Source organism: Panulirus ornatus, chromosome 15 (genome assembly GCF_036320965.1).
Source record: "Panulirus ornatus isolate Po-2019 chromosome 15, ASM3632096v1, whole genome shotgun sequence".
NCBI lineage: Eukaryota > Metazoa > Arthropoda > Malacostraca > Decapoda > Palinuridae > Panulirus > Panulirus ornatus.
Genome location: NC_092238.1, coordinates 28111308 through 28127609, shown reverse-complemented (window position 1 = coordinate 28127609; position 16302 = coordinate 28111308). Strand labels below are relative to the sequence as shown.

Here is a 16302-nt window from a genome sequence, read left to right as displayed (position 1 = left end):
TAACACCTGTAAACCTCCTGGAGACACCTGCTAACACCTGTAAACCCTCCTGGAGACACCAGCTAACACCTGTAAACCTCCTGGAGACACCTGTTAACACCTGTAAACCCTCCTGTCTCCAGCTAGCACCTGTAAACCCCTCCTGGAGACACTTGCTAACACCCATGTTTCAACAGGTGTTCGACGTGCACAGCGGCACCAACATCTACCCCGCCACCACGGAGGACAACGCCATGGAGGTGCCGTGGGGCAAGGGCATACTGGGGTACGTGGCCGACACAGGGGATACCGTCAACCTCGAGTGCGCCTGTGAGGTGAGTCTCCAACCCCTTCATTATGCTGAGTGTGACGCCCTGCATTATGCTGAGTGTGACGCCTTTCATTGTGACACCATTCATTATGCTGTTTGTGACACCCTTCATTATGCTGTTTGTGACACCCTTCATTATGCAGTGTGTGACACCCTTCATTATGCTGAGTGTGACACCCTTCATTATGCTGTGTGTGACACCCTTCATTATGCTGAGTGTGACACCCTTCATTATGCTGTGTGTGACACCCATCATTGTGACACCCTTCATTATGCTGTGTGTGACACCCTTCATTATGCTGAGTGTGACACCCTTCATTATGCTGAGTGTGACACCCTTCATTATGCTGAGTGTGACACCCTTCATTATGCTGAGTGTGACACCCTTCATTATGCTGAGTGTGACACCCTTCCTTATGCTGAGTGTGACACCCTTCATTATGCTGAGTGTGACACCCTTCATTATGCTGTGTGTGACACCCTTCATTATGCTGAGTGTGACACCCTTCATTATGCTGAGTGTGACACCCTTCATTATGCTGTGTGTGACACCCTTCATTATGCTGTGTGTGACACCCTTCATTATGCTGTGTGTGACACCCTTCATTATGCTGAGTGTGACGCCCTGCATTATGCTGTGTGTGACACCCTTCATTATGCTGTGTGTGACACCCTTCATTATGCTGTGTATGACGCCCTGCATTATGCTGTGTGTGACACCCTTCATTATGCTGTATGTGACACCCTTCATTATGCTGTTTATAACACCCATCATTGTGACACCCTTCATTATGCTGTGTGTGACACCCTTCATTATGCTGTGTGTGACACCCTTCATTATGCTGAGTGTGACACCCTTCATTATGCTGTGTGTGACACCCTTCATTATGCTGTGTGTGACACCCTTCATTATGCTGTGTGTGACACCCTTCATTATGCTGTGTGTGACACCCTTCATTATGCTGTGTGTGACGCCCTTCATTATGCTGTGTGTGACACCCTTCATTATGCTGTGTGTGACACCCTTCATCGTGACACCCTTCATTATGCTGTGTGTGACACCCTTCATTATGCTGTGTGTGACACCCTTCATTATGCTGTGTGTGACACCCTTCATTATGCTGTGTGACACCCTTCATTATGCTGAGTGTGACACCCTTCATTATGCTGAGTGTGACACCCTTCATTATGCTGTGTGTGACACCCTTCATTATGCTGTGTGTGACACCCTTCATTATGCTGTGTGTGACGCCCTTCATTATGCTGTGTGTGACACCCTTCATTATGCTGTGTGTGACACCCTTCATTATGCTGAGTGTGACGCCCTTCATTATGCTGTGTGTGACACCCTTCATTATGCTGAGTGTGACGCCCTTCATTATGCTGTGTGTGACACCCTTCATTATGCTCTGTGTGACACCCTTCATCGTGACACCCTTCATTATGCTGTGTGTGACACCATTATGCTGTGTGTGACACCCTTCATTATGCTGTGTGACACCCTTCATTATGCTGAGTGTGCCACCCTTCATTGTGCTGAGTGTGACACCCTTCATTATGCTGTGTGTGACACCCTTCATTATGCTGTGTGTGACACCCTTCATTATGCTGTGTGTGACGCCCTTCATTATGCTGTGTGTGACACCCTTCATTATGCTTTGTGTGACACCCTTCATTATGCTGAGTGTGACACCCTTCATTATGCTGTGTGTGACACCCTTCATTATGCTCTGTGTGACACCCTTCATTATACTGGGCCTGATGCCCTGCATTATATTGTGCCCCATACCCTTGTGGGGTGATGGAGACAGTAGTAAGGCTGTGGGGTGAGAGAGACAGTAATAAGGCTGTGGGGTGATGGAGACAGTAATAAGGCTGTGGGGTGAGGGAGACAGTAATAAGGCTGTGGGGTGAGGGAGACAGTAATAAGGCTGTTAGGGTGAGGGAGACAGTGATAAGGCTGTGGGGTGAGAAGTGTATCGTAAGGCTGCAGGGAATTAGGTCAGAGTAGTAAGTTTGGTGGGGAGAGGAGGAAATAATAAGTCTGTGGAGAAAGGGGAGAGGAGCAAGGTTGTGGGGAGAGGAGGGTAAGAGACAGTAGAAAGTACTGCGTCTGGGAGAGGGGAGGAAGGGGGGAGTTTATAATGCTAGGTTAAGCCCCTTTGTGTAGCTCACAATCCCCCGCCACACACACCGCACCCCTTCGCCCCATCCTCCTCTCCTCCCCACCGAGGCTTACGTAAGAAAAAAAAGGGAGGGGAAAAATAAATCCATTGCTTACAAATTCGATGAGTGCTCGAAAACTCAGCATGATCTTGGAGGTAAGTAGGTTTTACGGGAACCACCCATCCCTTTCACCCCTCCCTGATCTCCTTAGACCCTCCCAAACAGCTCCATTTCCAAAGCATTCGTCCGTCCCCCACCCCCCAACTCGGCCCTTCCAGACACTAGTGCCAATAGTCATCAGTCCAGTTTGCTCCACGTCTGTGTCATAGTCACGTCTCGAACGACAGAATTAAGCCACTACATCTGTTACACTGTAAAGATGGCATGAAAGTAAGACTTAGTGCAAGAAAATTGCGATGAATTGAATTGGAGTATGTATGTGGAATTTACCTATTTGTATTGACCCATTTGTACAGTTCTGGGGGGGAGTTACTCGTAGGACCCCACTTCTTGATTTTTTCCTACTACACAATTTTTCCAACTTTCGTATGCCATCAGAGTACAGTTTCATTGGCCTGTCTTACCGTTGAACTTGAGCACCGTGGCTATACTAAGGTAGAGAGTCTAAAGGTCTTAAGCGACATAATGATAATGTCCAAGGTCGGGCCTCCCTCTCTACAGTGATGCTAGCCATATCAGGCAGTCGATCCTGTCATAAAGCCAGTGACGTCTGAGGTTTCCAGAGGATCAAGGAGGAGGAGGAATCGACCCTCGGCTTTCTGAAACGGGGAAGGGAGAAGGTTCACAATCAAGGCAACTGTGTTTGTTCAGTCAGGTGTAATTGGCGGGGGTAGCCACCATACGACTGGCACAGCACGAAATTATCACCGACAAGAGATAAACCCAGATGTATAAACCTAGAGGTTTATTCATAAACCTTCGTAAGTGTATGATACCTATGGTAATCTCATCTTGATTTCCCATACGTAAACCTGGTAATATGTATTCGTTGTCTTCGTTGTGCCTGTTGCACTTTGGCGCGAAGAGTCTTGGGATATGTTGAATCGGTATTTGAAGTGCTGGAGGGATGGGTAATGTCCCAAACCATAGATAGGAAAGTGTGACTCGTGTATGTCTGGGGAGTGTGGTTTCAGAAGGATGTATTATCTGGTGGGGTGGCATATTAGAGAGCGGGTGTTTAGCGCCTCTTAGATCATTCAAGTGAGTATATTTTTATTGTTCTTTTGGCTTCCATCCCTCACTTTGTTCCGAGAGCTGGCTGCTCGTGTGCCCCCACCATTAGCTAGACCACACAACACTCTGCAAGCTGCTGCGTCACATGATTACTGTGTGATGGTTGGCAACTCAGGAATGGGCCGATTTGATAACTGTTTCCCTACACCTCTAAGCTTTGGAACTTTCTACCCTCTCAAGTTTTTCCCAAAAACTATTGCTCGACACGTTTCAAAAGACAGGCTTTTCACTTCCTCCAAAATTTCGTAAATACTTTCCCTAGTCTCTTCTTCTCCCCTTCATTTAACCTCTTTATATATCAATTAAGGCCCGGCCTCGATGTGGACATTTTTCCGTAAATAGAGCCTCCAGCATAAAAAAAAAGAAAAAAAAAATGTTTTTTTTAGGGTTATTTTTGTCGAGGATGAGGGGATCTGTAAGTAGAGGTAGCTGAAGTGTGAGGGATAAGGGATAAGCTTTTTATATCTGCCTGATAGTTGGTGTATAGTTGTGGAGTGGTTTGAGTGGGAACTACAGTGTACCTACTCCATGAAAGGTCCCATTTAAGACGGTTTGTGTCTTAAGGCAATGTCTTATATGGGACAATTCTGTATGGGGTCAGTACGATGTAGTTCTTAGTTTGGTTGCTGAAGGTGTAAAAGTTTTAAAGGGGAAGACTCCACACGTATATGAAAAAGAATCCAAATGGTTGTTGAGTCGAGATTGAATGAAGAATTCCAACACACGTATGGAAGATCTAGATTTTCTTTTGAGTCGAGGAACATCAGAATTCCATATCGAAAGGTAAGAGGCTCTCGTCCAGACCTTATATATATATATATATATATATATATATATATATATATATATATATATATATATATATATATATATATATATTTTTTTTTTTTTTTTTTTTTTATACTTTGTCGCTGTCTCCCGCGTTTGCGAGGTAGCGCAAGGAAACAGACGAAAGAAATGGCCCAACCCCCCCCCATACACATGTACATACACACGTCCACACACGCAAATATACATACCTACACAGCTTTCCATGGTTTACCCCAGACGCTTCACATGCCTTGATTCAATCCACTGACAGCACGTCAACCCCTGTATACCACATCGCTCCAATTCACTCTATTCCTTGCCCTCCTTTCACCCTCCTGCATGTTCAGGCCCCGATCACACAAAATCTTTTTCACTCCATCTTTCCACCTCCAATTTGGTCTCCCTCTTCTCCTCGTTCCCTCCACCTCCGACACATATATCCTCTTGGTCAATCTTTCCTCACTCATTCTCTCCATGTGCCCAAACCATTTCAAAACACCCTCTTCTGCTCTCTCAACCACGCTCTTTTTATTTCCACACATCTCTCTTACCCTTACGTTACTTACTCGATCAAACCACCTCACACCACACATTGTCCTCAAACATCTCATTTCCAGCACATCCATCCTCCTGCGCACAACTCTATCCATAGCCCACGCCTCGCAACCATACAACATTGTTGGAACCACTATTCCTTCAAACATACCCATTTTTGCTTTCCGAGATAATGTTCTCGACTTCCACACATTTTTCAAGGCTCCCAAAATTTTCGCCCCCTCGCCCACCCTATGATCCACTTCCGCTTCCATGGTTCCATCCGCTGACAGATCCACTCCCAGATATCTAAAACACTTTACTTCCTCCAGTTTTTCTCCATTCAAACTCACCTCCCAATTGACTTGACCCTCAACCCTACTGTACCTAATAACCTTGCTCTTATTCACATTTACTCTTAACTTTCTTCTTCCACACACTTTACCAAACTCAGTCACCAGCTTCTGCAGTTTCTCACTTGAATCAGCCACCAGCGCTGTATCATCAGCGAACAACAACTGACTCACTTCCCAAGCTCTCTCATCCCCAACAGACTTCATACTTGCCCCTCTTTCCAGGACTCTTGCATTTACCTCCCTAACAACCCCATCCATAAACAAATTAAACAACCATGGAGACATCACACACCCCTGCCGCAAACCTACATTCAGCGTCTCTGATAAAACGACACGACACCTTTAAATCAGGGCTACGGTGGCAGCAGCTGGGGTCTGATGTGGTCGCTCACCAAGTTAACTCGACGAGAAGCCCAGGAGACTTCTAAACATTATCAGGCCATGTCCGTGTCTTTTTTCTCCCCCCAGAGGGGGGTCCTTCCTGGCTCACGGGTGTGGTCTTCGTCGGGTCCTCGTCATCGCCAGAACCTTGTGGATGAGGCCAGTTGTCGTCAGCTCCCTCGACGACACAGCAGCTCTGACATTTAGGATAATGTCAAGAGATCGTAGATTAGCTGCATGGGATCACCTCATTCTTAGACGATGACTTATATTCGCCTCTCGTATTAAGGGAACCATGATGGTCGGTCATGATGGAGAAATTCATGGCCTCTAAGTTCACCTTGTAACTCACCTCGTCTTAATCCTTGTACCATCTCTCTTGCCCTCCTCTGGACTTTCTCCATCAGTTCTCTGTGCTTTCATTAACTTGCGTCGACCAAACTTGAGAGGAGTACATTTGAATACTGAGGCCAGTATGGGGTATAAGCAATTGGTTGAGTCTGGCATCAGTCTTGTGCCCGAATGTAAGTCTGACATATGCCGGCAGACAGTGTGGTGTCTCCTCTTCTCCTGAGTTGGGGACTCTGGAGACGGGTTAGGACGATGTTGGGACTCTGGCAATAGGTTAGAGACGGTGTCGAGTCCCAAGACTCTCCCACACAGAAGACTGATAGCGGGTTATCCCCTTCCATCGTCTTCAGTTGCTTTTCCGTTTTTTTCTTCTGTGTCCTCCTCCTCCTCCTCTTCTCCTCTTTCTTCCTCTTCCCCCCTTCCCAACCCCTCCCCCCTGCCCCTCCATCCACCACCTCCCCTCCCGTCTCCAACCTTGTACAGACTTCTTTCACGTCACCCTCCTACACCCCCTGCCCCCCCCTCCCCGTACTTCCTTTAACCTCCTTCTCATTCCGTCACTCCCTCCCCTCCACCACCACCACCATAGCCATTCACACGCCCCCCTCCACCTCCCCCTCACCTGGATAATTACGTCAGCCTTCCTCATTAATTAGTCCAGGTGGCCTCTCCTACCACGCCCACGTGCAGTCCTTTCCCCTCGATTCTTCTCGCTAAGCATGTGGTTTTTTTTTTTATACCAGCCTCCCCTTATTTAGACTCTCCGTTTTCTTTACGTACTCGTGTTCCTGCCTCATTTAATTCAAGTTTTCTTTCTTTTTTTTCCTCTTCGTTTGCCTCGGCTGCCTTGATTTGATTTGAATGATGTTTACGTCGACTTTCTGTGTCTTGTTCTTTTGAATTTGTTAATGTATTTTTGTCTTTTGAAGATTGATATGCAGTTCATGTGTGTGTGTGTGTGTGTGTGTGTGTGTGTGTGTGTGTGTGTGTGTGTGTGTGTGTGACTGTTTGTACAGTAAGGGGGAAGGGAAGGGTGGGGGTCCCACCTGCGTGTGTATTGACCTATTTTAATTACTTTTTGTGTACGGGGGGTGGTGAGTGGGGGGAGTTGTACACTCGTGGGGCCCCACCCCAACTCATAAACTTTCTATACCATCAAGTACTCTTATAAACATTTGGATACCGCCAGTATTCAGTGTGTGTGTGTGTGTGTGTGTGTGTGTGTGTGTGTGTCTGTGTGTGTGTCTGTGTACAGTTATCGTGCGCGTCGGACAGTCTTTGACTTGTCGAAACAATTGTTTCATCGGCTTGTCCGTTGCCAGGTCAACGACTTTGGATTTTCTTGGGTGAGAGAGAGAGAGAGAGAGAGAGAGAGAGAGAGAGAGAGAGAGAGAGAGAGAGAGAGAGAGAGAGAGAGAGTAGCTTCCCCTCGGTTCTCAAGGATGGTGAGGTACCCTCATGTTGAGCGGAGGGTGGGAATGGCTGGCTTCGACACGTCCCCGGTCTGTTACTCTTCCTCACACGTCGCGTTACCTACCCAGCCCTCACACGTCGCGTTACCTACCCTTCCTCACACGTCACTTTCCCTACCCTTCCTCACACGTCACTTTCCCTACCCTTCCTCACACGTCACTTTACCTACCCTTCCTCACACGTCGCGTTACCTACCCTTCCTCACATGTCACTTTCCCTACCCTTCCTCACACGTCACTTTACCTACCCTTCCTTACAGGATTCATCCATTTTCTTTAATCAATGCCCAACCCTTCACCCTATTTTCTGTGATAAAAAAGGGAAGTTTTCCTGAGAGATGTATTTTTCGTCTGTCGCTACACATTATTTCTCTCTCTCTCTCTCTCTCTCTCTCTCTCTCTCTCTCTCTCTCTCTCTCTCTCTCTCTCTCTCTCTCTCTCTCTCTCGCTTATTGATCCCTTCCCACTGACACATGTTTGAGGTTCGGAATGAACGGGAGATGGAGTATGTGAATCGCTCAACCGTATATATATATATATATATATATATATATATATATATATATATATATATATAAAGCTACACATTTTCCATGGTTAAGGAGAGGGACGACTTACACAAGGATATCCAGTCCATCTTTGACTCTCATTCCTCCCTCGCCTCCCTTCCCCGGAAAACCCCTCCTCCACCCTCCCTCCCTCCACCATTCTTCAGCCACCTCCCCAGCAGCCGATGTCGTCCCCCTGAGGCTACACTCCATTACTCACCCACCCAACCCCCATTCCCCCTCGTCCGTATCCCCAGAATACAAGCGTGAAGGAAACAAAGTCTTTGGCTGTATACGTAGAGGCCAGGTAGGTAGTATCCCCTCCCCCGTAACCCCCAGAGAGAGAGAGAGAGAGAGAGAGAGAGAGAGAGAGAGAGAGAGAGAGAGAGAGAGAAGCCTCCGGGCATTGTAGGGATATCTGGGGTATGCCTAGCGGTCTTGAATAATTGTTTTTTTGAGGGTGTGTATTTCTAAGGGGGTTTAAATGACCGAGTAACTGTATATCGCCAAGGAGTGATCCGTCAAGGATTTTATTATATATATATATATATATATATATATATATATATATATATATATATATATATATATATATATATATATATATATATATATCCCTGGGGATAGGGGAGAAAGAATACTTCCCACGTATTCCCTGCGTGTCGTAGAAGGCGACTAAAAGGGGAGGGAGCGGGTGGCTGGAAATCCTCCCCTCTCAATTTTTTTTTTTTTTTAATTTTCCAAAAGAAGGAACAGAGAAGGGGGCCAGGTGAGGATATTCCCTCAATGGCCCAGTCCTTCTGTTCTTAACGCTACCTCGCTAACGCGGGAAATGGCGAATAGTTTGAAAAAAAAAAAATATATAAATGTAATGAGAGCATGGCAGCTGTTCGAGAGAATATATTTCAGGGGTTGGGGTAATTTGGTCAAGGGGTAGAGATATATCTGGGGTGGAGGACTCGAATGAGAGCAGCTTTTCTCTGGGGTTTGTTGTGACTATTCATAAGGGGGTATTATTTCTTTAGGGTGTTGGGTGCTTGAGCAGGGGGAATGTGGTAGAGCAGTGAGGGAATTGCAGGGGAGACTGTGTGGAAGGGGAGTAATGTATTAGAACATGGGAAGATTATTTGATGGGGGGGGAGGGTGTGTGCTTTGTATTGCTGTAAGGGGGGAGTATTGGACGTGATCTCCCATCTCTGGGGTGTAAGGGGGGAGTATTGGACGTGATCTGGCATCTCTGGGGTGTAAGGGGGGAGTATTGGACGTGATCTCCCATCTCTGGGGTGTAAGGGGTTAGTATTGGACGTGATCTCCCATCTCTGGGGTGTAAGGGGGGAGTATTGGACGTGATCTCCCATCTCTGGGGTATAAGGGGGGAGTATTGGACGTGATCTCCCATCTCTGGGGTGTAAGGGGGAGTATTGGACGTGATCTCCCATCTCTGGGGTGTAAGGGGGGAGTATTGGACGTGATCTCCCATCTCTGGGGTGTAAGGGGGGAGTATTGGACGTGATCTCCCATCTCTGGGGTGTCTGACGTGTGGGATATGTTACACTCCCTCCCAGCCACACCCCCAAGCCTTAACCCCAGCTCATCTTCAGCCTCCAACACTGCTATATTTAACTTCTCCACCACACCTCCAACAATACCTTTACTGTACTCTCAACCACCACACCTCCACCCGCCAACGTTACTCCAACCATACCTTTACCCCAACACACACCTCCACTCTCCGACAATACCTTGCCATCTCAACCTTCCGCTCGACTGCCAACACTTCCTTTCCTTACCATCTTTTAATAACAGTCCTTCCCTCTCACTACAACTCCCTCTTTCCTCCCCCTTACCCCACCACTCCTTCAGGATCTCCCCCCTCCTCCTTGGTCTCCTCTCTCTCCCCCCGTGCACCCCACCCCAGACCCGGCTCTCCCTCACTAACAAGTCGAAAACACCGGTGGTTGTCGTCTGCATGCTCCTCCATCTTCCCACGACTTGCCCATTGCCCCTCTCTGTCTTGTCTTCCATCTCGCCTCTTGTCTAACTTTAGACTAGCCTCGTTAGGGGGTAAAGCTGAGGACCAGATTGCCTCTGGCGCTTCTAAGGCCCCCCCAACACTCCACACCCCACACACACCCCACACCTCCCCACACACCCCACACCTCATTTCCCATTATTATATCCTACAAGTCTTTGTTGTGAAGGCTCTTCAGTATATAGATTCTGGAGGAAGAACATCTTGTTGAGGCCGACTGTTCAACCCCCATCGCCACCGCAGCTACTACCACCACCTACCACCACCTACCACCATCACCACCACCTACTACCATTCCCACCACCATCACCACAGTGTCAGTCGCAGTCAACGACTTGGTCGTGTGTGAGGGGGTCGTCTCCCAAACGTAGTCGTAGAGGTCGCGCCCTAAACGGTCCGTTATGACATTGTAATTGGTCATTCGTCGAATTCATTCCCCGTCGTTAATTTCCCCCCACCCCCCATCCCCACCTCCTCATATGTAGAGGAGCTGTGGCCACGAAGCTTCCCATTTTTTCACTGGAGTGAGGCAAGGTCCGTCTCACCGTTGCTGCTCCACATTCCTCTCGTTTCCAACGGGAAGACCAGAAATAATCATCAGTTTGAAGCGACGCAGATGAATATAATGAGACCAATTCCATCCTAGTAATGATATACCAAAATAGAACACATACACTCACACATACACTTGTGCATGTCGTCGCTCTTACAAATTGCATCTGTCAATAGTGGGATTGATCGTGGGATGTATATATCTACAACGATGCAAGGATTCAAGAGTTGGGAAAAAGACGTCAGGCGTAATTTCTTAGATAAATTTTGCTTCGCTTCATGATTCCTGTGTTCTGAGCTCAAGCGCCAAGGTTGCCAAACACTAAAAGACCCGCCAGTGTCCTTTGGAAGTAAATAACTGTTCCCTCTTACGGGCAAGACTTGCGCAGGAGCTTGGCGAAGACCTGAAGCTATATGGTGGGGATTAGTAGGCACAGTTATAGGGCTTGTCGCCTCAGGTGTATGACCGGCAAACTCAGACTGTTTACCACCGTCTTGCTGCCGGGGCTGTCAGAGCCAGGCCCTTGGTGGAGGAATCAAAAAATACATATCCAACAGACGATTCACATATCTCAAGTAAGTCGTGCATCATATGTTATTTCACTCTGTGAAACTACCTTATAGACCCCAATCCAAGGTCTTAGGGATGTGCTAACATGACTTAGTGGTTAAGACTGGGACTCTTACTGGCATGCGAGGATAATGAGAAGCGTCCAGGATAACGGGGCGAGGAGGACGTAAGATCCAGGGAGGAAGTTAGCGAGCAGTGGGGAGAACGCTAACCAGAGGAGATATAGACGAAGTCGGCGGCCACGCTGGAGGCGGCGAAGACGAAGACGGCCACGCTGGAGTGCGGCGCTTGGCTCTAAAGTCTTGATCACTGGTCCCTTCAGCGTGACGTCTTCGGCGAGTGGAGGCTTGAACGATAAGGACCTCTGACCATCTTTTTTACGAACTCTTTGACTCAAGAACATCTCCTGCGGGAGGGAGACCTGCCCACTCCTGACGGCTGGATGATCTCAAGACTTCCTTTGATCGTGACTCACCTCACGTCATTACCCCCTCACTCCCCCAGCATCTTACGTTGAGGAATATGTTGGAGAAATTAGGATTCCCCCAACACTTCATGAGTGGGTGGGAACAAGTGACAGCGAGGTCTCCTGCTGGCAAACTGGACTAGATCGAGTTAGAAATATATTTAGTCTCTAAAACTCTCACCAAGAGATGCCTCCAGCCAAGTGTCTGGAGATGGTGTCCGATAAGATGAAGAGAGAAGGAGCATACGTAGCCTCTCAGATTTCCTCTCTCTCCTCGTCTCCACGTATCCCCTGACCCCCTGGCGAGCTAAGATGTATGATGGCGTTAAGCTGTTTCATCCTGGTACACACCACACAAGAGGCTGGTAAAAGTTTCAGAGAAGATTGATCGGGGTTTGCATCCATCTCCTCCGACGCTGGAGAATGTATAGCTTGCATAAGGTCTTCGTTTTATGGGCTCTCCAAACACCAGCTCGAAAATGCCTTTGTATTTATGGTAAAGAGAAAAAGGAGTTTACTTGAGGACGACGACTAAATTTTGCTCGACGGTGAAGAAGATGAAAAGAATTGGGACAACCAAGATGATACTAGCGAAGAATGACGTCAAGAAATGAATGAAAGAATAGAAAGAAAACAAGAAGATTCATTCCAGGTGTGATGTGCTGTGACATCATACTTCGACAATAGCTCTCGTGTCTGCGTGGTTCATCATCAGAGATTCTAACTTAGGGTAGTGAGGTGTGAAGGACGAAGGGTGATTCAGAGTGTTGAGATAACGTAATTACGCAATTACAGATTGGGGATTAATCACGCACAGAGAGAGAGAGAGAGAGAGAGAGAGAGAGAGAGAGAGAGAGAGAGAGAGAGAGAGCTACAAAATCATTTCTGAGGAGGGTAAAGGTATTTCAAAACATATTAGTTCTATAATCTTGTCACAGCTGTAATTATCCCTCAGATGTAACCTCGGTCACATTCAGGTGTCTGCGGGTAACACAAGCAATTGGTCGAAGAATCTGGTGACGGGTGACAGTGTGGTATAGGTTGAAAGAACTGCCTCCCTTCACACAAAGATTTTCAGAAGCGAAATAGAGGAGTGGACTCCTTGAATATCCTCCACTCCTTCGGAGAGACATGAGGAGCCTGTGGTAACATCTGGAGAAATGCGATTAAGATAGTTTTATGGAGCGTCAAGACCCCGCTCTGTGGTTGCGATAGATAGATCCTCCTAACTCGGAATTTGAAGTGTATTAAGATCGATTGGGTGAACGGGAGCCCGTGTGCAGAAAGCGATAGGAGGAGGAGGAGGAGGAAGTGTGTCTTAGGAGTGTGTGGGCGAACGTCTTCCTCCGTCAGCATGTCACTTTGAGAAACACCAGAGCCAAGAGACGGTCCACACATGGTAGAGTGAAATGGGCCAAAATGACGGTATAAATCTGGCCTCTTGTATTAGTACTTAACAAGATATTGTTGTATTAGTACTTAACAAGATATTGTTGTATTAGTACTTAACAAGATATTGTTGTATTAGTACTTAACAAGATATTGTTGTATTAGTACTTAACAAGATACTGTTGTATTAGTACTTAACAAGATATTGTTGTATTAGTACTTAACAAGATATTGTTGTATTAGTACTTAACAAGATATTGTTGTATTAGTACTTAACAAGATACTGTTGTATTAGTACTTAACAAGATATTGTTGTATTAGTACTTAACAAGATATTGTTGTATTAGTACTTAACAAGTAATTGTTGTATTAGTACTTAACAAGTAATTGTTGTATTAGTACTTAACAAGTAATTGTTGTATTAGTACTTAACAAGATATTGTTGTATTAGTACTTAACAAGATATTGTTGTATTAGTACTTAACAAGTAATTGTTGTATTAGTACTTAACAAGTAATTGTTGTATTAATACTTAACAAGTAATTGTTGTATTAGTACTTAACAAGTAATTGTTGTATTAGTACTTAACAAGTGATTGTTGTATTAGTACTTAACAAGTGATTGTTGTATTAGTACTTAACAAGTAATTGTTGTATTAGTACTTAACAAGTAATTGATATGAACAATGTGGATCTAGAAACCATACCAATACGAGTGAATAATGAATTATAGATTAAAAAAAAACATTTTCTTTCTCTTTTGTTCCTATTTTTGGAGATGAATAATTCGATATTCTTTTTCCCCTTTTTGGATTCTTTTGTTAGACAATCCCAGAGGGGGATAACTCTGTCCCCCTCTCCCCTGCCGACGACGCCTACGGAGCTGAAACATTTGTCAAGGCTGTTGGGTCTATATAGAAAATCATCGGGTGAGGGATCGCTGATAAAAGATTTCTAGGGGGGGGGAAATCAAAGGTTTTGTCCCCTTTTTTGAGAGTGAAAAAAAAAAGAGACGGGAAATTTCCCTGTCATTGAACTGGGATCTGTAATCTGTGAACTGAGAGAAACTATTGTGAAAAAAAGAAAATCAAATTGATTATTCTTGGGGGAAGACGAATCTATTTGTACATCATATGGCGACACTGGTTGAGGACAATCATTCATTAGCAATAGCCATAGCCTTCAAAGAAGAGAGAGAGAGAGAGAGAGAGAGAGAGAGAGAGAGAGAGAGAGAGAGAGAGAGAGAGAGAGAGAGAGCATGTACCTTTCTAAGAGAAGAGGACTTCGTGAACATAGGGCAGCTCTTTGACGCGAGGAGGGAGCCCAGAACAAGACGACACAAGTGGAAGTTAGGCGAGAGAAACGTACAGAGGGACGGTGAGGAAGTGCACGGAGGGACGTCAAGGAGTGTGTACGGAGGAACGCGAAGGAATGTGTACGGAGGAATGTGAGGAAGCACTTCTCCAGCAGCAGACTCTGGAACAAGCTAAGCCCAGAGAAGGTAGATAAGGTCACTGCAGGAATCATCCCCAAGACTCCACGACAAAAGCCAGGGAGAAGAGAGGCGAGGACCCCGCGAGTGTAGAAGCTCCCTCGCTTGTATGCTCAAATAGGTAATTACACGGGCGCTCAGATGCCACCATTCATAGGGTAGGGGGGGCCAGTGGATGTCATATAATGATAACCCTCTCCCCTTTAAACCAGAGGTCCCCAGCGAGGGTCACCTGCCGGGACCTGGTGAAATTAGATTACCCCCTTTTGATGTCACGTTACTGATTTATGTCCTGCGCTAGGCCCGCCTTCTCTCTGTTATTCCGTCTTTCTCTTTACGTATTTTTTTTTCATATTGTTCATTCTCTCTCTCTCTCTCTCTCTCTCTCTCTCTCTCTCTCTCTCTCTCTCTCTCTCTCTCTCTCTCTCTCTCTCTCTCTCTCTCTCTCTCTCTCTCTCTCTCTCTCTCTCTCTTAAATTTATCCACCTCCCAGCTACACACTCGGAGATGAACCAGATTTTTCTAGGGGGGGAAGTGAATGGGGAGATGGCGCGGTCACTGTCAGGCCCATAGCCAGTGGTTTCAGGTCCTCGGTCGCCAGAGTCGGGTCATCGGTCAGTGTTGCCAGGTTCTCGATCAGTTGTGCCAGGTTCTACTCCTATAGTGCCATGTCCTCCGTCAGAAGTATCAGTTCCTCCGTTAGTAGTGCTAGGTCCTCCGTCAGAAGTGCCAGGTCCTCCGTCAGAAGTACCAGGTTCCTCCGTCAGCAGTGCCAGTTCGAATGTCAGAAGCTTTCGGGGTTGGACCTCTCTCTCTTCCCCTCCTCCTGCGACGTCCTTCAAGAGCTCGCTCCTGCCGCTGCTGCTGCTGACGTCAGGCTGTGGTGCCCCTCGCATATCGTGAGGCAAAGCCCGTCAGACGACCCGGCCGTCACTCCCGCTGTAGATTGCTCTGCTCAATCAACATTCGTCCTGCAGGAGTGACACGCCCTCAATCTCCCCGTCTGAGTTGTAATTTCACGTAATCGTTACCTCAGAAGTGGAGGTCACCCTCCAATCTTAATCCAGAGGGAGTTTAATCGTCATGATTCACGGTGTGCATTGCCCTGGATAATGACAGATAGGGCGGGAAATGTACCCGCGTCTGGTGGAACTGCCCAAGTGAATGTAGTTGCAGCGACGCTTAATAGGACCCCTGTGTATTTTCTTTTTTTTTTCCGTCCAACTAGGGAGGGAGTGATTGACGACGGCTGTAAGTGGAAATTGGTTGATAGAGTGTATTTGTAAGAGCCTGAAACTCATCGAACTCTTTGTCACACACACACACACACACACACACACACACACACACACACCTAAGCCTAAGCCAGGTACCCATATATCGACCAGCCTGGCCAAGGGGTGGATGAACACCTGAGTTGTGTGAAGGCCCATGCGGGCTCGTGGTGACTCATGGTCAGTAACGTCAGGCACTACGCCCCGGAGACTCGCATGTGTGTGTGTGTGTGTGTGTGTCGATATATGTATGAATATACGTGTTTATCTGTGTGTTTGTGGATACGTGTGTTTGTATGCAAGTGTACATGTGTATGTTTCTGTTTGCCTCTGTCCACGCGTCTC

At 46.7% G+C, this 16302-nt stretch overlaps 1 protein-coding gene across 1 annotated transcript in view; it reads left to right on the top strand.

Moving 5' to 3' along the window:
• Positions 1 to 16302, top strand: part of LOC139753804 (dual 3',5'-cyclic-AMP and -GMP phosphodiesterase 11A-like) — a 362719-nt gene that overhangs the window by 310056 nt on the left and 36361 nt on the right. Inside the window, exon 10 of the mRNA XM_071670684.1 lies at positions 177 to 314. Coding sequence (XP_071526785.1) covers positions 177 to 314 — 138 coding nt within the window. The remainder of the gene's footprint in view (positions 1 to 176; positions 315 to 16302) is intronic.